General features: G+C 41.4%; 1 protein-coding gene across 1 annotated transcript in view; it reads left to right on the top strand.

The window, feature by feature from the left end:
• Positions 1-780: 780 nt before the first annotated feature.
• Positions 781-27,712, top strand: part of eeig2b (EEIG family member 2b) — a 39,426-nt gene continuing 12,494 nt past the window's right edge. The window contains exons 1-8 of the mRNA XM_088348994.1: positions 781-1,014; positions 6,652-6,772; positions 8,066-8,095; positions 14,531-14,647; positions 14,853-14,899; positions 20,107-20,201; positions 23,712-23,810; positions 26,079-26,307. Of these exons, the coding sequence (XP_088205120.1) occupies positions 878-1,014; positions 6,652-6,772; positions 8,066-8,095; positions 14,531-14,647; positions 14,853-14,899; positions 20,107-20,201; positions 23,712-23,810; positions 26,079-26,307 (875 nt within the window). The 5' untranslated portion in view covers positions 781-877. The remainder of the gene's footprint in view (positions 1,015-6,651; positions 6,773-8,065; positions 8,096-14,530; positions 14,648-14,852; positions 14,900-20,106; positions 20,202-23,711; positions 23,811-26,078; positions 26,308-27,712) is intronic.

Here is a 27,712-nt window from a genome sequence, read left to right as displayed (position 1 = left end):
ATGGATGGATGGACATATCATGATGGGCGGTTCCTCAAATGATCTCCACAATGGTAGTCGGCAAAGAGTGCGACAGTGGGTGTTCCTTGATGGTGGCGCCTTGCTTTGGCGCCCTCCAGTGGACACACTCTGCCCACCCAAAGAAAAACAGGCGTAGGAAAAAAGAAACAAAATATAGAAAAAATTAAGAACAAAATCAAAGCAAAAACAAAGTCAAAATCCAGGGGGAAAAAAGTAAAGAGAAGAAAAGGGAAAGAAAGAAAAATAAATAAAGCAGGAAAAAGAAGAGATTTTTTGGGGGGTAGGGGGGTGGGGGGCTTGATCCGTATATCACCAATAATAATGTAAAATGCGCAAAATGAATTAATGTTTTTTTGTTTACAATAAATTCTACTTAATTCTTATTGCATCCAGTGAACTCATTTACACTTTGAATCTTTTTAAACTTTGGGAGGTCTTGGAACCGAAAGATCGCAGGTTCGATTATTTTCCTCATACAAAAGGTTTTTCCCTTGCCCCTATGTGGGTTTCAGATCAGGGAATTGTTTCATGGCCCTTGAGACATTTTTCTAATTACGGGATATACAAATAAACCAGACTTGATTAAAAAGCATGTGGCCCGCGGGCCGTAGTTTTCTTTTCCCTGCATTATACTGTGGTTTGAGTCAAGAAAGTAAACTAAAGCGTACCCGCCTATTGCAATCTGTTTTATTTTGAAAGTCATCCAGGAAGCGATTCGTGTGCACGCTTAAGTCTCTTGACGACTGTTGTGCACGAATCGGACGGATCCTCATCCCCAAAGCACATCAACGGTTTTCCCACAATGGACGACGAACGATGTTAAATATCAAGACTCTCAAGCCTGTTTATAAATTTAATGATGATGAAAAAAAAGAAATTCAAATTTAAGGTGGATTTTGAGCTGGACGAGCTTTCGTCTGTTCCGTTTGTCAATGGAGTGCTCTTCTGTAAAGTCAGGCTCCTGGACGGCGGATTCTCCGAGGAGTCTTCTAGGTGAGATAGTCACATAATTTCTTATTTACATCATTAGGAGTTAGGGTTTTTCTTCAAGGTTAGCTTGTTTAGAACAAATGAGCGTAACGAGCGAATTAAACCATACCATTAGCCATAAAGGTGTATAACCAAGATGTAGGTGTTATGTAATTGCAATGTAAGACGACAAGGCATCCATATCCTGGTAACCAGACATTAAGGTTAATGGTCTGCATTTATATAGCGCTTTTCAAGTCAATGAACACCTCCCAAAGCGCTTTACAATGTGCTTCACACTTACCCATTCACACACACACACACAACACCCCCCCCCCCCCCCCCCACACACACACACACACACACAAACACACCAGCCGTGAAAGAATAGCATAAATCGTCTCATGAGTCCACATGTGAGACACATAACATGCGGAACGATGTGCTCTGGTATGATGGGACCAAAATTGTCATACATGGTGGTGACAGCATCCTGGTCTGAGGTGGCTTTTCTTCAGCATGGACTGGAAAGATTGCTAGAGTTGATAGGAAGATGAGTGGAGCCAAATACAGGACGATTCTGGTAGAACATCTGTTGGGGTCTGCAAAAGATGACAATGTAAACACATAGCAAAATCCATAGGTGAATAATGTTTTTTTTGACTGCATAAACTGTATTTATTACTCCAGAATTTCACAACATTTCGTAAAGGAAAAAAAATAATAATTAGACCTGTGCAACCGCCCATCATGATATGTCCATCCATCCAATATCTTCACCGCTTATCCACAGTAGGGTCGCGGGGGTGCTGGAGCCCATCCCAGCCATCTTTGGGCAGGGGACACCTAGAGCCGGTTGCCAGCCAGTCGCAGGGCACACAGAGACAGACAACTCACTTGCTCATACACACCTAGGGACAATTTGGACCAGCGAATTAACCTGACATGCATGCTTTTGGAAAATGCGAGGAAACCGTAGTGCCTGAACGAAACCAACACAAGCACAGGGAGAACAAGCAAACTGCAGAGGAAGGCTTGAGCTAGATTTGAACCTATGACCTCAGAACTGTGCCGCGGACGCACTAACCACTCAGCTGCTGTGCCACCCGCCCTCACATTCAACTTTCCTTTTTTATTTGCTGTCACCTAGTCTATTATTCTCACAGAAAGCCAAAGGCAAAGAGTGTCAAGGGCTACTGCCATCATCTGTTTGGTACTGTTTTTTTGTGTTGTGCCCAAATAAAGTTCATCATTTCATTTAACAGGAAAAAAATAGTATCTCGCTCCCACTCTCGCAGTCACTAGTAAGCAAAGGCTAGCTCATCAAGCGAGCGACCATAGTAGGGGTCAGGAACCTTTTTGACCCCAAAGAGCCATAAAAACAAAAAATGTTTGAAAAAGAAATTGAGAGAGCCACATGATATATTTTCAGACAAAATTGACAAAACTGCCAAACACGCTCCCTAGACAAAAGCTAATTCTTCAGCACATTTTTTTTCACTGTGTGTCATTTGATGATTTCATCAAATGTATGAAACGATAAAAATGCCAAATCCTGTGTCCCAAATCAATGTAAATATGCCATTTACAATTTGTATTCCAGCTTTAGTTAAGAGTGTTGAGGCCATTTTTTCCCATGAAATTTGTCCTTAATAACGGTTTCAAAACAATGTGCATGCAAAGTTCTGTTGTAAAATTGTCACAAATTACTGCAAACGATAAGCATATCGTCATATTAGAGAGAGAGAAGGAAGTGCCTTGCGCTGTGTGCAGGGATCCGCCCACCTGTACTGCTCACCCAATCAAAGTCCTTTGCCAGCGTTTTTATTTATCAGTTGAAATGGTTTCTTATCGAACTTCTGCTTTAAGTTGCTTCGGCTTTATATGGACCAAAATCGGGATGAAATCACTTGACTTTGGAACGCCACAGAGAGATGTGCAATAGTTACATTTTATTTCGGAGCCATACGTACTCATGAAAAGAGCCATATATGGCTCCCGAGCCATAGGTTCCCTACCCCTGGACCAGAGACTTGCGTTACAATTCCTCACTTAATCACTTTGCCTGAAAATCCAAAATTGATACTCAATCTTCCCACCATTGTGTGAAAATGGAGGTTTTTTTTATGAAGCACATTTGAACACAGCTTAAAATTATTTAACTGAAATAAAACACAAAGACACGCAGTGATTAAACAGCTAAAAAGCAGAGGCTAACATCAGCTAGCTCCCAGAGACAAAGGTTACATTTCCACTCCTAAAAACGCAAATAACAAACTAATGATGTAGTGACTTAATCTTCTACTGAGCGCCTTTCCTCCTCTCTGTGACTCCATGTTTTAGTTTTGATTGCTGCCTCACCATCGTGGTGCCTTTGTGCCATATATATACCTGTCAAGCTGTACGTTTTTGCCGTACAAAGTACTTTTATTATGCATTTTAAGACGTGTGCGACGTACAAGGAAATCTGTAGGGAAAAACGCAAATTTGTCAATGATGGGTACCACCCGGTATACACCGACTATCACGAAACGGCAAATCAATCAAGTCAAACGAGTTCGAGTTGTGTAGTGAAAGGAAGTCCGTCTCTTTTTAGAGAACCGGCTTTTTTCTGCTCAACTTATTAAAGAGAGGCTCTCAAACGGCTCACTTGCTTTGATGCATTATATTACTATTATATTATTATATTATTATGTTGTATAAAGAAGTTTAGAAAAAAAAGAAGTATAAAAAAAATGAAAAAAGATGGTTTGTAATTATCCCTTTAATCATTATATTACCAACATAATTTAATGCAGAAAATGAATTCATCATTTGAATAAGAAAATGTATTAATCTATTTAATTCTATTTGCATGTGTTTTTTCCTTCTACAGTGAACGTCCAAGCTACTTCATTTTTAAACTTTTTTTTAATAATAAACCTCATTCATGTCGAGCAACTCAGGATCTCACAACAAAATGCTAATTCACAATATATATGATATAACAAAACACATGTACAATATAACATGTTCAACTACATAAATAAACACGTTTGAAAAAAAAAAGATTACCGTATTTTCCGCACTATAAGGCGCACCTAAAAGCCTTTATTTTTTTCAAAAACTGACCATGCGTCTTATAATACAGTGCGCCTTATATATGGATCAATATTAAGTCGCAAGGTCTCGTAACAAAGGCAAGCAGCCGCCGAATAGATTTTTCCTCGTAGGCGATGTGGTCCGCGGTGTATGCTGGGATACATATGCCGGCGTTTCATTTCCCAGCCAATGTGTCAATCATCATTTGAATCGATCACTATTGGCTAAAGTTTTTCGGACGTAAAGGGGGCGGATCCTTTTTATCATTTACAGGCTTGCATAGGCTAAAGGGGCAAAACAAAGCCTGCAATTGGCCGAAAAAGATGAATGTGAATAGCAAGTTTGGTTGTCTACGGCATAGAGCAAACATGTTTTACCATTCTGTATTTGTAAATATTTTACTCTCCTGGATTTTCTACACTCACGCATATAAGAGGACCATGGTTGCACATTATTATTATTGAACGCAACGACTTCGGTGAGCTACTCCGGCTATATATTTTCCCAGTATCTTGTTTCAGAGTGATCTCTGTGATGGGTCTTTTTTTAAATTAAACTCAATTCCAAGTGTTTATTGTCATATGCACAGTAAAGTTGCGAGCGAAAAAGAAAATAGAAACTAAGGAATGTTTGGCATTTCTTGAATCCCAAGACTTTAACCTTCCGAATGATATTTGGAACGATGCATTTGAGTGACATCGTACGGACACCGCATCCGCACGTGTCTACGACACATATTTGCCTCTTTGCAAGCTTTGGGAATGTTAAGGGGGTAATAAGTTGGACTGAACTATCTGACTGTTTTGTCGACGTTCCCACTGTAGCGCCTTATGTATGGAAGATATAGGACCAAAAAATTTTTTGGGGGTGCGCCCTATAACCCGTTGCGCCCTATAGTGCGGAAAATACGGTATTTTGTCTTTTGTAAGGGAAAATACGACTGTTTGTAAGGGCATGGAGCCTTGGAGCTTGACAGGCATGCATATCGCTTTTGCAAAGCTTGCAAGTGACGCACTTATATGTAAAGTGTGGAGTGCTCCCAATCTGTTGCGGACTTCTATCGAACTGTTTTCTCCGTGTCCGTCATGTTTCATGAGTTGGATTGACAGTAGCCTTTGAAAACAGCACCATAGTTCGCACTCCACCTCGCTTTCTTATGCTTGCCGACTCGCGCTGCGTTTGACGTCACTGGCTCCGTAATGTGCCGAATGACTGCATGAAATGGGCGACTCAAGGAATCGATTAACTAATAATTTGTTGCCAGCGCTTTTAAGATCAAAGCGGCAGCCTTTCCAGCAGCTCCGTGTTATTTCGCACTTTTTGTGATTGATTGTTTTAAGTGTCTGCTTCTATCTTCGGTGTTTTTCGTCCCGTTTGACACTTTGGATTACTTTCTATCCTATAATTTTGGGTTTTAACGCACAAAATTGCGTTTATTCGAGGCATTAACTCCTTGCCCTGAAGAATTCTCGTGCCGGCGTGATGAGGGGGCCCTATCGTGGATGGAGAGCCGGAGCTAGCTAAGCGGCTAGCGACGTTATAAGTCTTCGGTACCGTCCGTAATCATGGTAAATGTGAACTCTCTACCAAATAAGACAGACAAACTGGCTGTGCTGGTGAAAAACATCAAAGCGCACAGGGAGTGCAGTTTGCTGTGTTTTCTAGCATCCCGGACGCTAGCGTGGAGCTACCCGGAGCTACCCGGCTTCAGCACTGTTAGACAGAGACACGAAAGCCTGCAGGAAGCGGAGAGGAGGTGGACCCGCTAACATGAGGTGGTGTAACCCTGGGCACAGAGATTTCCATCCGCTGCAGGGACGTCGAACTTTTGGACTAGCGCTTGACGTCATCCACTCCGCTGCTGCTAAACTACAACACAGCACCCCGAGGGCATCCTGTTAATCTGTTAATAAACAACAAAGGGTACTGCTGGAAGTGCGAATTTCCCTACGGGATGAATGACTTATCTACTTATCTATCTATCTATCTATCTATCTATCTATCTATCTATCTATCTATCTATCTATCTATCTATCTATCTATCTATCTATCTATCTATCTATCTATCTATCTATCTATCTATCTATCTATCTATCTAATCACAGATTTTGATCGCTTTTATCGATTTGTTGTTGCAGCCCCAAAATGAACCTCTGTCCATTTCAAATTTAAATTAAGTCAATCATTTTTATTTCTGTAAACAAAAAACAAGCTCATGAGCAGCAGTAAAACAGTAAACAAAACCCATATTATGTGCATTTTGTACAATTTGAAATCAAACCAGTTTAAATAACTGACATTTATCCTTTTCAAAATATTTTAACAACATTTTGATATTAATTCCCAACAGCCTGTAGGGATGGGCACCACCAGGCTGTTCATGCCCACACAATACCACAGGAAAAGGTTCCCCTACGGCCCGTGTGCTTAAGGGAAAAAAGTATTGCAAAATATTAAAAAACGAACTGATAAATATATAAAAGGACCAAAAATGTGGTTTTAAATCCTGATATATTTCCATAATATGAACTCCAATTTCTTATTTTACGCAGTAATTTACGTTTTCGTGTTTTCTTTCAGGGAGGCTGTGCAGGCCAATAGCGTGCGCTGGAGGACGAGATTATCTTTCCCTTGTAAAATGAATGCTAATGCTGGAACTGGTGTACTGGACCCCTGTATGTGTCGTGTATCCGTCAGAAAGGTATTTTTTTTTTAAGTTTTGTTGTCAATAACGTACTTAAAACTTGTTACATCCAGGGTTTGTATGGGTGCTTGAAATCCTTGAAAATTCTTGAATTTTAAAATTGTGTATTCAAAATCAGGAAAATGCTTGAATTTTGGGTGTAGTGCTTGGAATGCTGGAAATGATTTCCATTGCTGTATCTCATGGCAGTCTGACTCTATAGACTACACAATAAATTAAGATGTATATTTTTTAAAGTGCGTAAAAATGACACCGAAACGCCTGCTCTGGTGTCTTTTCATTATGGTGTTGTCATGTGAAGCGTCAGTGCCCCCTACTGGTCGTTTCGTAGCAGCCCGAGAAATATGCCCCAAAATATGCACAAAAGTACAAAGAAGTTTTGACGGGAGGGAGAAGCTGTTTATTTATCTTCGTCAGTGTCCAAACAACATTCTCATTCGTCTAAGAGACAATCAGCTTTCTTATACCCTTTTTGGAGCAGACACATTCTTAGTGCGTCCCCTCGCGATGACGCACTTGTTTTTCTCAAATTGCATGCTACCAGGAATTGAGTTTTTCCTCAGAATGCTTTCGTCCTCTTTCAATTCTCCAAAGTGCTATAAATAAATGATAAACTATTTACAACTCTATTGAAATATTGAATGCACTCTGCTTCGCAGCAATCAATATCGTTAAAATGAGTCCAAATTGGGATAATTTTTCTGCTTTTTATACATACAGTACAGTACTTTCTTTTTGTCCTTTGTATTGAACCTTTTATTCAACCAACACCTAGAGAGTCCTTTCCGTGTTTGTAAACAAGTGGGACATAGCCAAGCTGCAGAATTCATGTCAGTTTATAGCAGCCCATTTGAAACAAAAAGATCGTAGATCATAGATAGGAACAACTTAAAATATATATGTGCTAGCAGCAAGATAGCGACTTAATTTTAGTCAACAAAAAAAGCTCTCTTTTGATCAGCGCTGGATTTCTTCCTTTGGAACAACTGGATGAATTGAAAAATTGGCCTTAAAATTCCATTAAAAGTGCTTGAATTTGGCTATGAAAAGGCGTACGAAAACACAAAATATAGTTGAATTATTTATAAATCAACAAAAACAATTGATTCCAAACATAAAAAACAAGAATATAAATATGAAATATAAAAATAGCTATACAATTCAATATCAATCAATCAACCAAAAAGAAAGCGCCATGTTCTTGTGTTTATTTCATGCTCGGAAAAAAAATGTCCTCTTAAAAAAATCTGACAATGATGGTTATGTTTGCTTTTTTTTTTTTTTGCATAGGAGCTGAAGGGAGGGAAAGCATATGCAAAGGTAAACAAATAACTTGCTTCCAGTTTCAGGATTTGTACGGGTGCTTGAAATATTGGAAATGCTTGAATTTTTTTTCAAGTGTTGAAAAGTGCTTGAATTTAGGGTCAAGTGCTTGAAATTGTTGCCATGTTTATCAACAATTCTGCCCAAAAAAATCTCTGGTTGCTTTGTTTTGCCATTATTCCCTTGAGATTAATGGCAGCTGACATTAGTTGGTACAGTAATGTCCTATGAGCAGGGTTGGGTAGGGTTTCTTTAACTTGATTACTTTCGATTACTTTTGGATTACTCCAAAACCAAATATGCTAATAAAAGACAAAAGAAACTACGGTAAATATGAATAAAATTATGACTCAAAACACGTGGTAAGCTTTCTCTCCTGCCTTTGATCTCTGGCAAAACTAACATAAATTGCAACAGAAACAAAATGAAAATAAATCCAAACAGCTTGCCGACATCATTTTTGCCGTTCCGTTTATTCCGTTACTCCCCAAGCCTGCACAAAATTTAGTCATTTTATTCATATTAAGTTTCTTTTGTCTTTTATTAGCATATTTGGTAGTGGAGTAATCCAAAAGTAATTGAAAGTAATTCAGTTAAAGTAACCCTACCCAACCCTGCCTATGAGGGCACTAAGAAATTTGTATTAGTGCAAGAATTCCGTATTTATTATGGGCCATGCAATAAAATAAGGAATCATTTCCCACTGATAAATTGTCATGGGAAAAACCTTCCTGCAACTGAAAATGTTTTAACCCCTATCAAAAACAGATACATCTGCAATTTACTCAAGATCTAAAATTGATAAATGCACACGCAAGGATAAGAATCGCATACCTTAACCACAAATATATTTATGAATCTGCAAAATACGAGATTGACACTGGATTTTTTTCTTTAAATGGTACTGGAGAAATTACAAAATTGGCTTTGAACGTCTAGGAAAAATGCATGAATTTGGCAATTAAAAAGGCATACGAGACCTGCAGTATTTTAAATTGCCCTTGTATTTTTTCAGTTACATTCCTGAATTGATAGATTCGACAGAGAGCGCTAAGCCGCGCCCACTATAGGTGTGGTATCCATGTATCACACGACGAGTAAATAGGGCGGCCGAAACAACAGCAAGCCACTCTTGAGATATTACTGATAGCATAGCCACATCATCCTATCTTCCTTATGTTAGATTTTAAATATTAAAATGTACCATTTACCAAATTGTTCGAATTAGTTATCTAACTCCATTAACCAAACAGAACCTACATTCACCTAACAATGTGCGCTCGTTTCTTGAAGGAAACAAAAATTTTCACGTTTTCACACGGGGGCAGATTTAATTTCATAAACAATTTAACGAAGTGAACTCCATCGTAAATGGCCGAATTAGTCAAATTAGTGTCGTCGGAATTTCTTTTCTGAAATCGTCTCGCTTTTCCTCTCCGCCCACGTCTTTCTGCGAGATGGTGTCCCGACTCCTCCCATGGGCGTGCCAGGGAAGCCCTACGTGGGCTCCAGCACCTCAGAGACGACCGTCTGTGGTTCCTCAAAACAATGGAGGGCGTTTATAAAAACATTGCCTGCCGTCCTCCGGCATCATGGCCCCTCTGCGTCTGGATGCGCTGATTACCTTATCAGCCCCTCGTCAGCTCCCGCCACTCCTGTAAACAACATTTCCTACCAGGCCAGGGTGCCCTGAACTTTCACTGCTCATTGAACTCAAGCCTACTCGGTGAAAATCTTCATTGCACTCAATAAATGTAACTTGTATTCAATCGTATAAAATCCTTTATAGTCAAATGTATAAAATCCTTCACAACTGACATTTGTTCTTGGGACTGCATGCATTTCATTTCACATATGTTTGTTAGGCACCTTTTGGCATAGCGCTCAAGCTTTCTTATAGCCAAATGTACGAGTATTAAATGTACAATGTCTCAAGTCAAGTCAAAGCCCTTATTCAAAAATGTCTCAAAGGACTGCTGGTTAGAATTACCCCACCCCCTAATGTGAAACCAACATGGGGGCAAGGAAAAACTCAAAATCTCAACAAGAGGGAACTAAGAACCCTTCATAAAGGGCCTCACAAGTGGTAATCCCCCTTCCAGGATGACCAGGGTCCAATTTGATTCATTTGATTCAGGACTTTGTCCAATGGAGCGACGCAAACCACCTGCACCTGAACACCACCAAGACCAGGGAGATGGTGGTGGACTTCAGGAGAACTAAAACTCACCCGGTTCCTGTAACCATCAAAGGAGAAGGTGTAGAATTTGTCCAGACCTACAAATCCCTGGGAGTGCAGCTGGACAACAAACTGGACTGGACTGCCACCACAGAAGCTCTATGTAGGAAAGGTCAAAGCCGACTTTACTTCCTCAGAAGGCTGGCCTCCTTCAACATCTGCAAAAAGCTCCTGAAAATATTGTATGAGACAGTTGTGGCAAGCGCCCTCTTCTATGCGGCATCGAGTTGGGGAGGCAGCGTCAAGAAGAAGGATGCCTCTCGTCTCAATAAACTGGCGAGGAAAGCGAGCTCAGTTGTGGACACAGAGCTCAACAGCCTGACAACAGTAGCCGAGAGACGGGCACTGAAAAAGCTGCGGTCAATCGTGGACAATTCATCACATCCACTACACAGCATTATATCCAGACAGAAGAGCAGCTTCAGCGACAGACTGCTGTCACTGTCTTGTACCACGGACAGACTGAAGAGATCTTTTCTTCCTCATGCCATGAGGCTCTTTAACTCCACCCGGCAGAGTAAAGGCCCACATTAAACCACACCCCCTACATTGCATATTACAGTACTTTTATTGCAGTGTGTATTTTATGTAGCACTATTTAAATACTCTATACAACACGCTACAGTGGGTATTAGCACGTCACATTGGGTATTTGTATATTGTATTCCTTTTACTTTATTATTGTATTGTTCTCAGCAAAGGGATGCTGCTGGAAATGTGAATTTCCCTGCGGAGATGAATAAAGTATCTATCTATCTATCTATCTAGATTTTGCTTTGGGTAACAATACACAAAACGTAGTTAACATCAACAATAAACATAGGTTATGTGTAAAAAATGTCCAAAAAGTCCATGACAGCAATGACACAGCTTCCCATCTTTGCCGGCTGGTTAATGCAGATGATATGCTTGAGGTCCAGGTGCTGCTCCCCTGATCTCGATACTGAAGGATTTTATACATTTGACTATAAAGATTAAATATAACTTGTATTCAATCGTATAAAATCTTTTATAGTCAATTGTATAAAATCCTTTATTATATAGAGTTAATTGCACAGGGTAATTACATTAGCAGACCGATCGTCAAAGATGTGAAATTGTATAGATTTTTTAGCAATTTCTAGATATGTTAAATCAGAAAGTACAAAGCTGACTATTCATTCTCTAAAATTCATTCAATCAATCATTCATTCATTCTATTGACCCTTTGCACACGTGATCTAACCACGTGAAGCACCATGACGGACGGCAGTAAACCGTAGTAAACAGTGGCTATTGCTAGTAAACAGTAGGCAACAACAAAACACAGCTATACTGTTCAACACCATTAGCAATAACGAGTAAATCCAATAAATCCAATCACCTTGTTAGAAAGAACAAAAGGTTCTATTTTAGAGGAACTTAGGATAGCGTTAGCAATGCTAGCTCCCCACCCATACAGTCTTCCTCCTGACATATTCAAACATCTAACCAAACTCGTTTAGTATGCCTGACTTCATTCCACGCCACCTGTACCTCTGTATTGAGTTTATAAAATTCTGGATGCTTACCAGTTTTTCGTAGCTGGTTGGGTTACCTGTACGCGTTGCTCACTGACGCGTGGAGGCATCTCATTATTGAAAAGGTAAGAGACTAATGTTAGCTGTTGTTGGGAATTAATATCAAAATGTAGCGTTTACCAAATTGTTCGAATTAGTTGTCTGACTCATGAACCAAACACAACCTACATTCACCCAACAATTTATGCGCGCTCGTTTCTTGAAGATGAACAGGAAGCAGACATTTTCACAGGGGGCAGATTTAATTTCATTAACAATTTAACTAAGTGTACTCCATCGAAAATGGCCGAATTAGTGTCGTTGGTGTCTCTGGGAAGCCCTCTTCTAAACTCCTTTAGCTCTCTCCTATTCACCTTCTTCTCGCATAATGGCGTGCCGACTCCTCCCATGGGCATGCCAAGGAAGCCCCCCCTGGGTGTCGCAATGTCTGGAATACTTAAAACAACACCGAGCGTTTCTACGTCATCAGGGCCTTTCTGCGTTTGGATGTGCTGATTGTCTTATCAGCCTCATGTCCCGTTCCCGCCGTTCCTGTAAAGAACATTTTCCACCAGGGTGCCCTGACATCGCACCACAGCCCAGCCAGTGAATATCTTTTGCATTAAATGTAATTTGTAGTCAATCGTATAAAATCCTTTATAGTCAAATGTATAAAATCCTTCACTGTGTATACTAATATTTTTTATCCAGGGTGCCATTAAATCTCAAATCGACCGTAACCAAAAGCTGCTCAAATTGTTTATTATTTTGATTTCAGCTACGGTAGCTATATTGAGTGTATTTGGCCTGACTTGTTGTGGCTAATAATAATAATAATAATAATAATTTCCTTTGTATTGTCATTCTTTGTAACAATGTACACAGAACAAAATGTCGATACACCCGACCCGTTGTAGCGAGCCGATGCAGCCGCAGCCAACAGAGGGCGCCGCCATTTTACCAATGTTATAAGTTTTAGGTATGACTCGGCCGAGGCGCGAACCAGCGACCTCCCAGTCTCAAAGCGGGCGCCCTACCATCTATCTCCCCTTCCCTGGAGAATCTGACCCCGTTCCACACGAACCAGCACTCGTTTTTTTGTTTAAATTACGGTAATCAATATTTCTTGATAATCACATTATACGGACGATGATCGTGACACTCGTTGAAAACTCAGCACTGAAAAGAATAGGAAAAACCAAGAGCGTGCTTTCGTTAAGGGGGGGTGAGATTAGCCACAACACTTGTACCTACTTAACATAAAATTGATAGGAAATACATCAAATGTACCTTGTAAAAAACGATTGCTGAAAATCCTGGAATCATTTGAGGGCTGCGAGTCCTTCCGTGTGATTGCAGAAAAACCTAGCCGTCTTTCGTCTTCATCAAAAAGGGAAACTCTTAAATTACAAATCGGGCTTAGAACCTTGCCGGTTGGCACAGCTTCCGCTCAGCAATAAATCACCACGGTAAAAAGTGGTGGTTATATTCTTTTGTGGTTATTGATAATTGTTTCAACGTGATTGCTTATTCAAGTGCTGTCCACTAGGCTGCCTCTTGCCGTCCGTCATGGCTCTCATTCTACCAGGGAATGCAACATGATGTCCCGTGCAAAGGGTCAATAGACTGATTACCGTATTTTCCGCACTATAAGGCGCACCGGGTTATAGGGCGCACCCCACAAAAATAGTTTTTGGTCCTATATTTTCCATACATAAGGCGCACCAGATTATAAGGCGCTACAATGGGAGCGTCGACAAAACAGTCAGATAGTTCAGTCCAACTTATTACCCCCTTACCATTCCCAAAGCTTGCAAAGAAGCGAATACGTGTCGTAGACACGTGCGGATGCGGTGTCCGTACGATGTCACCAAACAAACATTTCTTAGTTTCCATTTTATTTTTTGCTGGCAACTGTGTGGACAGCAAAGTAAGAATTCTATTGTGCAGGGAATAAACACTTTGAATTGAATTGAGTTTAAAAATAGACCCATCACAGAAACATCAAGATCGTTCTAAAACAAGATACTGGAAAAATATAAAGCGGCATAGCTCACCTAAGTTCTCTTGCAGCCTTCACGTTCATTAATGATACGTAACCATGGTCTTCTTACAACCGTGAGTGTAGTAAATCCAGGAGAGTAAAATATTTACAAATACAGAATAGTAAAACATGTTTCTCTATGCCGTAGTGCAACCCAACGTGTGATTCACATTCATCTTTTTCGGCCAATTGCAGGCTTTGTTTCGCCCCTTTAGCGCATGCGAGCCTGTAAATGATAAAAAGGATCCGCCCCCTTTACCTCCGAATAACTTTAGCCAATAGTGACTGATTCAAATGATGATTGACACATTGGTTAGGAAATGAAACGCCGGTATATAAATCCCAGCATACACCGCGGACGACTTCGCCTTCGGGGGAAAATCTAGTCGGCGGCTGCTTGCTTTAGTTGCAAGACTTTGCGACTTAATATTGATCCATATATAAGGCGCACTGTATTATAAGGCGCATGGTCAGCTTTTGAAAAAAATAAAGGCTTTTAGGTGCGCCTTATAGTGCGGAAAATACAGTAAGTTATTTGCTCCTGTTTTGTATCCTAATTTATTCAAATCGTAGTTTTCGCAAAACTAATCCTGTCATGGTTTTTCATACAGATTGGTTTCGCAGATCTGAATTTATCCGAGTTCGCCGGCTCAGGAAGTACCACCCGGAGATGCTTGCTGGAGGGTTATGATACCAAAAACACTCGCCAGGATAACTCCATTTTGAAGGTAGTTTTTGTACTTTTTGAACGTCTCCTTGATTTTAAACTTCGGTATCAATGTTTTTGTCATGTAGATTTAGAATTTACACCCAAAAATACTAGATTCTTTCCTAATTGGTAGGTACCATAGTCACATATCAGATCTTTTTGCTTTTTGATTGTATTCAAAGCATGTTGAGACAGATTATAGTGTGAATTTTTCTGGTTTACAGGTTATCATCAGTACTCAACTCATGTCGGGAGATCCCTGTTTTAAAACGTAAGTACATATAACTTTTTGCCTGTTGTAATCGTTCCATGTAAACTGTAGCTATATGGTCATTTGGTCTTGTTTACATAAAATATCATGCTAATGTGGTGAATGGTGCTTAGTCATGAGCAATGTTCCCTCTAATTTTCCACGGGTTTGAGCGTTCACCCAAAGTTGGTGAGCAATGCTTGAAACAACAGTGAGCAACAGCAATGCCAAGTGTGGCAACTATATCATTATCAAACAAGTCCAAAACTTGACATCACGTTATATTTTGCTGAGTTTCTGGCAACGCAAAATTATGTTTCACTTTTGAATGAATTGACGAATGTACAATGGCAAAGGTTGCAGGGCCTACAAACGTCATTTGTTTTTACAATTCTTTCACAAGATTTCCATTTCTTTTATTCCTGATATCTTTTGTCGCATAAGACTAATATTTTTGGGGGCTTATTTCAGCGTTTGCACGATACAGAACTGTATTTAATCACATTTTTTAGTGGAAGTACAATGTTGGCAACACGATTCAATTGATATAATTGGAAATTATTTGAATCAGATTCAGATTCAGATCTACTTTATTGTCATTCTAGTACACGTGTATACAGAACGAAATGTCGATGCATCTGACCCCCACAGTTTCCTTGAATGTACAGATATAAATAAGTTGTAATGCAACACTTTTTCCTCTTTTTCCCTGTTTTTTTCTCCTTTTTTTAAAAATTCCTCTTTTAAAAAAATCTCATTGTGTTTATTTTTTCCTAGCTGTTACTTTTTTCTTGCTTTTTTGTTCTCTATTACCTTTTTTCCCTTTATTTGCTTCTTTCTTTTCTTCTGGCTTTTTTCCTGAAATTTTCCTGCTCTTTTCTTCTCCTTTTCTCTCCTTTTGTTTCGTTTTTTTCTCAACTTTTCACTACTTTTTCATTTTGGTATTTTTTCGTTTTTTTTCTATTCCCCCCTTTCTTTAAAGTCATTTTGTGCACAATTTTACATAATATTTGGTTGTTTTGGGATTAAAGATGCAAAAACAACCTGAAGTGCCGTTTGGGACACGAAAGAGACGATTCTTTTTAGTGAGCCAAGCCGAAGAAGCCGGTTCTTGAAAAACTCTACTGACTTTACTCAACTTCGTTCTACTTCGACATAGACTTCAAAATACCAATACAGCGTCAGGGGAACCCGTGTATTTTTACCTTCATGCACTGTAACTTTGCCTTAATTCGCTTCTTAATAAGCAATTTCGAGCCCTCATTTTTTTGAGCTGGCTAGATTTTCTTGGGCGCGGAAAAACTCTGGGTAGTGCGCAATACAGCACACACGCAGCTTAGAGGGAACATTGGTCATGAGTCTACAGAAAAATCAATTACAGTCAGTGTTTAGCTTGGGAAAAGGCCTTTTCAATATAGTGAACACTTTAATAACATCGACCTTGGAAATAGTCGAGACAGGGAGTCAGGAACTCACTTGGGGCAGCGCGGAAGCAGAAACGTGATGACCCATTATTTCAGGGTTTGTACGGGTGCTTGAAATCCTTTAAAAATGCTCGGAGGTCAGGAAAATACCTGAATTTTGGGTGAAGTGCTTGAAAATGCTTGAAATTGTTACCCTATTTCCGGGCAGCCTGACTCTATAAACCATGCATTAATTTTCTTTTTTTAAGTGTGCGTCAAAATGAGGCCGATAGTGGCTCCTGATTATCGAGTTGAAATTGTGACAGCATCACTGTCCCCTACTGGTCATATTATGAGGACAGGTGCATCAGACTAGTCATGGGAATTGCAGATTTTATTCAAGAACTGGCTCTTTCGTGCAGCATGGCGGCGCAGTGGTTAGCAGTGTGCGGCACAGTTCTGAGGTCCAGGGTTTAAATCCAGCTACCAACCTTCCTGTGCGGAGTTTGTATGTTCACCCCGTGCTTGCGTGGGTTTCCTCCGGGCACTCCGGTTTCCTCCCACATTCCAAAACCTTGATTGTCAGGTTAATTGGCCGGTCCAAATTGTCCCTAGGTATGAATGAGCGAGCAAATTGTCTGTCCCTGTGTGCCCTGCGACTGGCTGGCAACCAGTTCAGGGTGTCCCCTGCCCACTGCCCGAAGACGGCTTGCATGGGCTCCAGCACCCCCGCGACCCTACTGAGGATAAGCGGTGCAGATAATGGATGGATGGCTCTTTCGTGCTTCTGTAGGATATGGTGAGAGTGGGTGGAGGTAGGTGGAGTCTCCTCATCTTCTGCAGGAAGTACAGGCGCTGCTGTGCCCACTTCACTTGTGATGCAGAGTTCACAGACCAGGTGAGTTTGTCCATGAGGTGCACACCTAGGAATTTTGTGCTGCTGACCACCTCCACACCCTTGTTGTTGATGTGGGGCATGGTGTGTCTGTTTTTCCTGAAGTTAACAATGATCTGTTTAGTTTTGTCAACATTCAGGACCAGACTGTTGTCTTTACACCAGACCACCAACTGCTCCACCTCCTCTGTGTGGGCCAGGTCATTAGTCTCCCTGATGAGGTCCACCACGGATGTGTCGTGCTCAAACTTCACAATGTGGTTTGTGGCTGACCTTGGGACGCAGTCATGTGTCATCAGGGAGAACAACAGGGGGCTCAGGACACAGCCTTGGGGGGAGCCCGTGCTGAGAGTGATGATATTGGAGATGTTCTGACCAAACTTCACTGCCTGGGGTCTGTCAGTGAGGAAGTAGAGCAGCCAGTTTCGCAGGAGAGTGTTGAAGCCCAGTAGTCTCAGTTTGTCTACCAGGTGCCGTGGGATGATTGTGTGGAATGCTGAACTGAAGTCCAGGAACAGCATCTGCATATGTGTGTTTTCCTCTAGGTGTGTCAGGCTCAGGTGAAGAGCAGAGAAGATGGCATCCCCGGTGGAGCGGTTACTGGTAGATGAACTGGAGACTGGATGTGATGTGTTCTTTAACCAGCCTCTCAAAGCACTTTATTATGATAGGAGTCAGTGCAATAGACCGGTAGTCGTTCAGTGATGTGATCTGGGCTTTTTTTTTTTCGGCTCTGAGATGATGGTGGCTATCTTGAAACATGGGGGTGCAGTGGCTCAGGAGTAGAGCACTCGTCTTGGGATCAAGAGATCGCAGTTCGAATCCCGGGTTCTCCGTGTTACATGTTGAAGTTTCCTTGGGTAAGACACTGAACCCGTAATGCCCCCAAAAAGCAGGTTAGCGCTTTACATGGCTGCACGGCCGCTATTGGGAAATGTGAAGCACAATGTAAAGCACTTTGGGAAGTCTTGACCTGAGAAGCACTATATAAATCATTTCATGAAGGTATCATGGCTTGGTGTAGTAAGGACCTGTCCTGGAATGTTGTCAGGGTTCTGTTTGCAGACTCTGTTCAGGGTCTTCCTCAGAGTCCAGGCAGAGGGCTCTTTAATTCTGATGTGGAACTGCTTTCACTGCAAGGGCGCCATGTAGTGATTCAAACCTCCCAAAGAATTTATTTAGGTCATCCAGGAAGTACATTTTCAAATTGTTGATTCTAAAATGAGGACATATCTAAATTGATTCAATTCACTGTCCAGCATTTACTCTTGTATGATATTGGGTCTCCAGCAGTTACATTACAGAGTTTTTCAGTAACGGGGTAATTGAACTCATTATTTTTTACACTGTTACAACGCCGCTACCGCTACTGATGGTCAAAAGCGGTGCATTACTTAAAATTTCAGTCAGTACGCTCCCCTACTTAAGAACAAAATACATTCCGGACGATTGTAAGTTGAATTTGTTTGTAAGTTGCATCAGTGCTATATTTTTGTATGTTTAAGATTTATTTGAGGGTTTGTTTGAGGCTTGTATAAGTCACCTGTATTCTTCTGTACTGAAAAAGAAACAAACATTTAAGAAAATAATATGCTCCATAAAGATAAATAAAGTGAAGTTTAACTTACTTTTGGAAGATGGGCTTCAAGAGTTAGGCAACTTCCTCCTCCCTGGTAAAAAAATTGCCGAAAAAAAGCGATCCTACAATTTTCTCAACCGCATTAATCTTCCTTATTCTACTTTCATTTAAAATGAAACGGCTTGCCTCTTCTTTAAACTTTACACCAAAAATCTAACTCACAGCTATGTCCGGATATTTTTCGACATCCTGAAAAAAATGTTCGGATAGACAGTTGTTTGTAACTCGAATGTTCGTAAGTAGGGGAACATCTGTAAAGTAAACCATAACATACAACTAAGGGCACACACTGTGCATGCTCTGTGCCACACGATAGAACAAACATTCTCTAGGGGGCCTAGTAGATTAGAGCAAAAGAAAAAGAGAGAGAAATAAATAAGAGAAAGAAAGGGAGAGAAAAAGATGGGGTGGGACAAAGAAAGATAGAGAGAGAGATAATGTAAGAAACAAAAGAGATAAAGAGAAATAGTGATGGCAGGGGAAAGAAAGAGATAAAGAAAGAAATCTGAAGAGAAACAGAAAAAGGAAAAAGAGAGGAGAGAAAAAGAGAGAAAGGGAGAAAGTGAGAAGAGGTAAGCGAGAGAGCGTAAGGGAAAACGAAAAAAGGAAGAGAAAGCAAATGAAGGTAAAAAGAAAGAAAAAGAGACAAAGAGGAACAGAGAGAAAGACAGACAGAGAGGGTGAAATAGAGAGAGATAGAGAGCGAGAGAAAAAGGAGGGAGAGAGAGAGAGAAAAGAGAGAGAAAGTGATAAACAGAAGAGATAGAGAAATAGTGAGAGGGGGAAGAAAGAGAGAGAAGGAAATAGATCCAAAGAGAAATAGAAAGAGAGAGAAGAGAGGGTGAGAAAGAGAGAAAAGGAAATAATGAAGAGAAAGCAAAAGAAGGTAAAAGTCACAGAGAGAGAAAGAGACATAGAGGAACAAAGAAAGAGACTGAAAGAGCGAGATAGAGAGTGAGACAAAATGGGGGGAGGGAGGTAGACAGAGAGAGAGAGAGAGAGAAAGGGAGGAAGAGAGAGATGGAAAGAGAGAAAGAAATACAAGTACATAGTCTGTGAGAGACACCTGGCTTTGGCAACATCAAGTGGACATATTTCAACCTGCAGCTCGTTTTTCTCTTGCACTTCTCTGAGTGTTGTCTCGCGGGCTGGATTCAATCTCTTAGCGGGCCTGATCCGGCCCGCGGGCCGCCTGTTTGACACCCCTGTGCTAGATGTACCAAAAAGTTCCGAATCGATGTTGATTGTAGTTGGTTTCAAATGATAATGTTAAAAACTGTGTTTTCATTAGGCCACCTTCCACAGCGACAGTGATTGGGATCCAAAGTGAAGGAGACGGCCTGCTGGGAGAGAGGAGGGCGGCTGATTCACGAAAACCTTCTTGTGGTGAGCTACACATCTCTCACACCTTCCAAAACCTTAGCCCTGTTCTTCCATACCTGTCAACCTCAGCCAATTGCTCCCCTTATTAAGGCGCAGCAATTGAGGCTTATAAACCTCTGTATTGTTTACCAAATTGTTCAAATTAGTTATCTGACTCCATTAACCAAACACCAACTTCATTCTCCTAACAATGCATGCTCTTTTCTTAATTTAGGGAAAATATTGACAAGAGACCGGCATTTCCACACAGGGGCAGATTTATTTTCTTCAAGTCAAGTCACATTTATTTATATAGCCCTTAATCACAAAAACGTCTCAAAGGACTGCACAGGATTACAATGACACCATTACCTGATCTTAAACTAACATGTGGGCAAGGGAAAACTCAAAACCTCAGCGTGAGGAAAAAAGAAAAGAGAAAAATTAAAATGTTAACATAAGACGACCCGGTAGTATTCTTTTTTTTATCAACAGCTGCTTATCTACAGTTTTTTGTGTGTTAATAAACCACTCCAAGTTTAACATTAGAGTTCCAATTTGGTAAATCTTTGACACTTGCGGTTTTAAACAGGCACGTGTTGTTGATGTTTTTTCTTTTTAATATTCTGAAGATGGATTGTCTTTTGATTGTAAAAAATAGAGTGCACGATAAAATCTACCGCTTAAAGTATTTAACTAAGTGACTTCCATCGAATTTAGCCAAATTATTGTCGAATTAGTCTTCGTAGAGCCTCCCTCATTCTCCCATCTCTCTTCTTCTGTCTTCCGTCCACATCTTTTCACAAGCTGGGGTATTGGCTCCTCCCCCATGGGGCGGGTCAGGTGCCAGCTTCACCACCTCCTCGCCGAAAGGCGCCGCCACGTCTGAAAAACTCACACCAACAAAGCTTATCAGAACACTTCTCCAAACAATGTATCCTTTCCCGCGTCACATGCTCCTCCGGCGTCAGCCCTTGTCTCCGTTCTCGCTGTTTTCTGTAAACATCATTCTTGTCTAGGCCACACTGACCCCGAGCCTTCCCTGTGAAAAATCCCCACTGCATTCAGCAAATGTAATTTGTATAAAATTGTATAAAATCCCTTATAGTCAGATAAATAAAATATAAAATCCTTCACAAGTCATATTTATTTGGATAGCCCTTCATCACAAAACTCTCAAACGACTGTACAATTTCTTCTTTCCAAAAAATCAGGCCATTATTCAGTGTTTTTGCTTTCTTCAGACGAGGATCTGTAATAGTCATCCATATCAGTAGGTGGCAGTAGATTTTTATATACTTTTTATATATTAATTATCTGCTCATGGGCAGCACAGTACATTTAATAACTTAATTTGTTTAACAAAGTGGTTTAAGATTGCACTGTAAAAAATACGACAGACTATTTAGAAGAAAACCGAAGATGATTCGTGTGTAAAGAAGTGTATTTGATCTACTAAATAAACAACACATACATTTATTGCAGCATCGTTCTTAGTTCTTTCTACACTTGCAGTAAATTTAGTGTTTCTTATTATACGTAGCAGGGCAGAATTATATATATAAATACCACAGCCATATCCCCCTAGTGGGAGGTGGCTAGAGTAATTTCTGACTCTTTTTGGGAGATTCAGAGGAGGGGATTCCCAGCCCCCTCGCTCAACCCAACTGAGGTGTTGGGAATCATTAGGTGACCAAACCCCCCAATTCTAACCCTTTAATTCCGAGCGCCAATGTTTAAGTCTTAGGTATGACTCGGCCGAGGCTTGAACCACAACCTCCCAGTCTCGGGGCGGGGCGGCCATACCCCCAAGGCCACCGAGCTGGCAGGATTACTATACAGATAACAAATACGATACGAGGTGACGAACAGACCCAAACGCAAAGCACAAGAGATGTCGTCTAACCCCACTTGAGGGAACGTTTATTCAAACAGCACCAACTAAAGACTTTACTGGCGAGAAGGGGGTGGCAGAGGACGAGATCTTGCGAGGGGAACTAGAGAGGGGGTCTTGGGGTAAAGAAAAACCTTGAAGTGATTCGGGACTACCTTTCGAAAGATGGGTTGGGTGGACTATCGTGGGACGAGGATGGTGTAGCAGGTCTTGGAGTGGAGAAACTGGAACATGGGGCGAATTGGGGTGCACGTGAAAGGCCTCGGGAATCAAAACAATTAAGCAAAGAAAGGAGGGAGCCCGAGGTTCTAGGTTTAGGTTTGGCTGATTGTACGTGTAAGGGTACGTGACAAGTATCTAACCGCCATCTAGTGGTAGAACATAATGCTCTTCTGGAAAATGGAGTAAAGCTGCCATCTTTCAGGCGAACGGGGGACTGCAAATACTTGTTAGAATCACTTTTAGTATCACATAGTACAACAACAGAAAGTTGAATGTGCCCTGTTACTAAGGACTTTACTTGTAGGAGGAAGGTAAGGGGAGGTTGTATGTAAACTTGTTTAATCCAGTTTGCGGTCTGCCTGATGGAAGAAAGCATATTGAAGATATTGGAATCTAATCCATCTAATTCGAATCTAAACTCCATTATATACAGGATCAAACCCAGGCAAATTCACAGACTAGGCATTTCACAGAGTTCAACAGGAGTCTATCTGAAGTTTCCCAGACGCTCAGACAACTAACGGCTCAAAGGTTTAAGTACTCCCAAGGAGCAATCAGTCAACGCGTCTGAGCTGTGTCCATGGGCGGGGCCTATTGGGCGCCGTGGCAACCGCGACAGTACCCGGCGCCACCCGGCTGGGACCAACTGGGCACCATGGCAACCGTGACAATGCCATGGTCATTGTTGTTCTCTCGTTTTGATCAGTGTGTTCTCTTATTTGGATCAGTGCGTTTTCTGAAAAAAAAAATTGCCTTAAGTCATTTTGTGAAAAAAGTACCATGATAAGGACACAGATAAATGTCATTTAACTGTAGAGCAGTGAAGATGGTATTATCTTAAAACCTCTCATCTCATCTCATCTCATTAGCTGCACCGCTTATCCTCAGTAGGGTCGCGGGGGTGCTGGAGCCCATCCCAGCAATCATCGGGCAATGGGCAGGGGACACCCTGAACTGGTTGCCAGCCAATCGCAGGGCACACAGGGACAGACAACTCGCTCGCTCATTCACACCTAGGGACAATTTGGACCGGCCAATCCACCTGAAATGCATGTCTTTGGAATGTGGGAGGAAACCGGAGTGCCCGGAGGAAACCCACGCAAGCACGAGGAGAACATGCAAACTCCGCACAGGAAGTCCGGTAGCTGGATTTGAACCCACACAGGAGGTTCCCAAGACCTTAGAACTGTGCCGCTGTGCTGCCTTATCTTAAAATCATTCATTTTTTTATAAATTGTTCTCTAAATTTGATCGCCAGTGTAATTGTGAAGACGAGCATTCAGGTATACAATATCCTGTGGTCTTCACGGCCAGGTCATGTTTATATTACCCCCCCAAATCCTCCTCATGTCACTTTAGAAATACCCATGCCAAAAAAGCTGTCGATTCAATTTAAAATATTTTTTTTCACATAACAGAGAGTCGACAAGTCAAGTGTCCTGTGGTCTCTGATGATCTAAGGGGCTCTGGCCATTCGCGAACCTCCAGCTACGCCAGCCAACAGTCCAAATTCTCAGGTAAGGCCGCGGCCGTTCCGGCATGAAGCAAAAGGAAAATGATTTGTGAATTATACCAAAAAGTTTTGTACCTGAAAGAGTTGTTCTAAAGATTTCCTCAATCTTCAATATCAAAAAACCAACAGCGCACACCCACGGGGCAAATGTCCAAACTAATTTTTTCAAGTTTCTCATCTCATCTCATTAGCTGCACCGCTTATCCTCAGTAGGGTCACGGGGGTGCTGGAGCCCATCCCAGCAATCATCGGGCATAATGCAGGGGACACCCTGAACTAGTTGCCAGCCAATCGCAGGGCACACAGGGACAGACAACTCACTCGCCCATTCACACCTAGGGACAATTTGGACCGGCCAATTCACCTGACATGCATGTTTTTTGGAATGTGGGAGGAAACCGGAGTGCCCGGAGGAAACCCACACAAGCACGGGGAGAACATACAAACTCCGCACAGGAAGTCCGGTAGCTGGATCTGAACCCACACAGGAGGTTCCCAAGACTGCAACTGTGCCGCACACGCGCTAACCACTGCGCCGCCGTGCTGCCCTTTTTCAAGTTTCATTCAAGCTTTTTTTCAGATCATCGTATTCTTTTCAACCCACAGTGCGTGTGGAGTTTGTCATCAAATGATCTGAAAAAAGATTTGTCGCGACGTCGTGAAACAAATTATACTTTTGACCTCTGCTACTGGCGAATGTGATGTCGTTTTTTACATATTAAACATTTATTTGCTGCCACATTACCATGAACCTAACTTAAGCAATGTTCCCTCTAAGCTGCGTGTGTGCGCAATTGCGCACTGCCCAGAGCTTTTCCGCGAAAATCTAGCCAGCTCACAAAAATCAAGCCTCGAAATTGCTAATTAAGAAGCAAATTAAGTCAAAGTTATAGTGCATGAAGGTAAAAATACACTGGTTCCCCTGATGCTGTGTTCTAAATGCGGTATTTTGAAGTCAATGTCGAAGTAGAACGAAGTTGAGTAAAGTCGGTAGAGTTTTTCGAGAACCGGCTTCTTCGGCTCGGGTCACTAAAAAACGTCTCTTTTGGGTCCCAAACGGCTCTTCAGGTTGTTTTTGCTTCTTTAATCCCTACACGACCAAATATGATGTAAAATTGTGCACAAAATGACTTTAAAGGAAGGGGGGGAATAGAACAAAAAAGAAAAAAAAAATACCCAAATGAAAAAGTAGTGAAAAGCTGAGAAGAAACAAAAGGAGAGGAGAAGAGAAAAAAAGAGCAGGAAAATTTCAGAAAAAAGGCCAGAAAAAAAGAAAGCAAATAAGGGGAAAAAAGGTAATGGAGAACAATAAAGCAAGAAAAAGTAACAGCTAGGAAAAAAATAAACACAATTGGACCATAATTAAAATAAACCACACTTGTTTCTCTATATCTTAATATTTTAGTGATAAAAAAAATACAATAATGTGTCACGAGAGCGGACCAGAACGGAGGCAGGAGGCAGGAAGGATGAACTCATTCGCGTTAACGATCCGTACTTTTATTTAGCAAAATAAAAGTCGTCCAAAACTCAGGGACAAAAAATACTCACAAAACAGGTTTTACTCAAAACATGCAAACACAGGTTTCCTCCAGACAGACAGAACAGAATTATGCAGAACAGAAAACGCAAATGAACCAGCACCCGCAATACCCACAACCCTCCCTTAAGCAGCACACATGCAAATTAGCTGATCTACTGCAGCCGTGCCCAGGGGGCGGGGCCAGCCGGTCGCCACGGCAACCATGCTGGACACGACAATAATGTATTTTAAAAAAGCACGAAGCCTCTATAACCCAGCCCCACCATGCGCCTCTCTCTTGCAAGAACTTAAGCTCACATGTATATTTGTTTTCATTTACTCTATCTTGTGCTGACATTGACTTCAAAATACCGCGCTTAAAACACCGCAGAGGGAACCCGTATTGTTTTTTCCAGCATGCACTGTATTTCTAGCCGAATTTGCTTGTGGATAAATTTGGCAATTTCGAGCTCTGACTTTTAGGTGTGGAATAGATTTTCTTGGTCTGGCCAGTGTGCGATCGTGCAAGCGTGCAGCTTAGTGTCAACATTGGCCACTGGAGTGTTTTGTATTCAGAGCGGACACTTGAGAAAGCTGGCGACCGAGCGCCAAAACGATCAAACATGTTTGATACTCGACGCCATTGGCGCCATGCCGTTTTCCTCCATGCCGAATGCCTTTCCTCGATGGCATCGCACGCGGTGGGAGGCAGGTGCGTGCATAGCATAACATTGCCTCTTTCCATTCCAGGCTATAGTACAGACCATTCCCGCTCATCTAGTGTGTCGGAGTTCAGTCATCATAGGAACCATTCGGTGGGAAGCGCATCGACGGGGATCGGCAGCATCCCCGAACCAAGTGATGACAGAGAGTCAAGAACATGTCCTGCTTTACCAGAACATCCACTTTCCACAAGCAACTCCACCTACTCTGTGGGATATCCCGTCCGAAGCTCCTCGTCCTGTGAGCCGCTTAACAGGTACGCTAAACAGGACGTAGACGAGTCGACAGCTAAAAGGAGGCAGTAAAAACTATTTTCTATCTATCGATCTACCTTGGTCATATCCCTCAAGAGGGGTGACCGACAGCAAGACAAACACATAAAATAAGAAAATAAAAGGGAAAAAAATGGCAAATAACACACACAAGATTTTTGGGACCATGGCCAACCCAATTGCCCAAACACCCAAACAAGTTAGGCACCTTGGCACCTAAGTTGGTCATGCTTTCGTCTCTCCAGATGAAACGGGACACCAGAAAGCGGCCATGCCACTCGGGTCAGGGTGACACAACACACTCTTCTGTTCAACAGCAGGGCCCGACAGCTTTCACTGGTTTACCCCTGCCGCATCATACAGGTGCTCTGCCCATCCCTTAGAACGCACCCAAACATCCCACTATCCTTTCACAACACCTCTCCACTCCTTCCTATCACCAAAAACTATTTTAAAATTAAAAAATAGGGGCACTCAGACATTATTTCAGCATCTATTCAGTTGTTTTGTGTCTTGCAAATGTTCATGTGTGTGGTCCAAACTAAGGTATCGACCTATGTGGGTTTTTCAGTGATGATACCGATAATTAGTATTAACCTAATATTTATTTAGCGCTCACGAATTGAAAAGTGTGGGCATTCCAGATTGAGTAACCTATGTTATGGTTACAGCTAACCATTCAGCCTTTCACTTTAGCGTGCTTTTGATGCTCTCTCACAATAGCAAACACACATGCTTGATTGACAATGTTATGCTAAGAGCTAATATATCAGTCTTTACCTGAAAGTGCGTCCTTAAAACAACTAGACCAGGGGTGTCAAACTCGTTTTAGCTGGGGGCCAAAAATGCTATAAAAAAATCTCACAGGTGCCAGACTAGTAAGTTTAAGAGATAGAGAGACGGAGAAAAAGACAGAGAAAGAGAGGGAGGGAAAGAGAGAGCGATAAACAGATAGGGATAACAAGGGAGACAGAGTAACAGTGAGAGAAAAAGAGAGAGCAGAATAGAGATATGAATGGAGAAGAAGGGGGAAATGAATATAGAGAGAAAAAGAAAGTGAAAAAAGAGAAAGATAAAAAGAATAAGAGAAGTGAAACGACAGAAAGAGACAGCAGGAGAGAAAGAGACAAAGTGAGGTGAGGGAGAGAGAGAGAGGGAAAGAAAAAAGGTGAGGAAAAAAGAGCAAAATAGAAAGAAAGAGAATTCAAGTGTAAATTACAGAGAGAAAATAGAAAGAGAGCAAGACAGAGAAAAATAAAGTGTTAAAGAGTGAGAGAGAAATAGAGAAAAGAGAGAAAGAGAGAATGAACAGGAGAAAGAAAAAGAGGGAGGAATAAATAAAAAAGTGAGTCAGAGAGAAATGGAGAAATACTACCACAATTGTTTTGC

The sequence above is a fragment of the Urocampus carinirostris genome, chromosome 12 (genome assembly GCF_059441175.1).
Source record: "Urocampus carinirostris isolate Australia breed hairy pipefish chromosome 12, RoL_Ucar_1.0, whole genome shotgun sequence".
Taxonomy (NCBI): domain Eukaryota; kingdom Metazoa; phylum Chordata; class Actinopteri; order Syngnathiformes; family Syngnathidae; genus Urocampus; species Urocampus carinirostris.
This window is presented reverse-complemented; position numbering and strand designations above follow the sequence as displayed.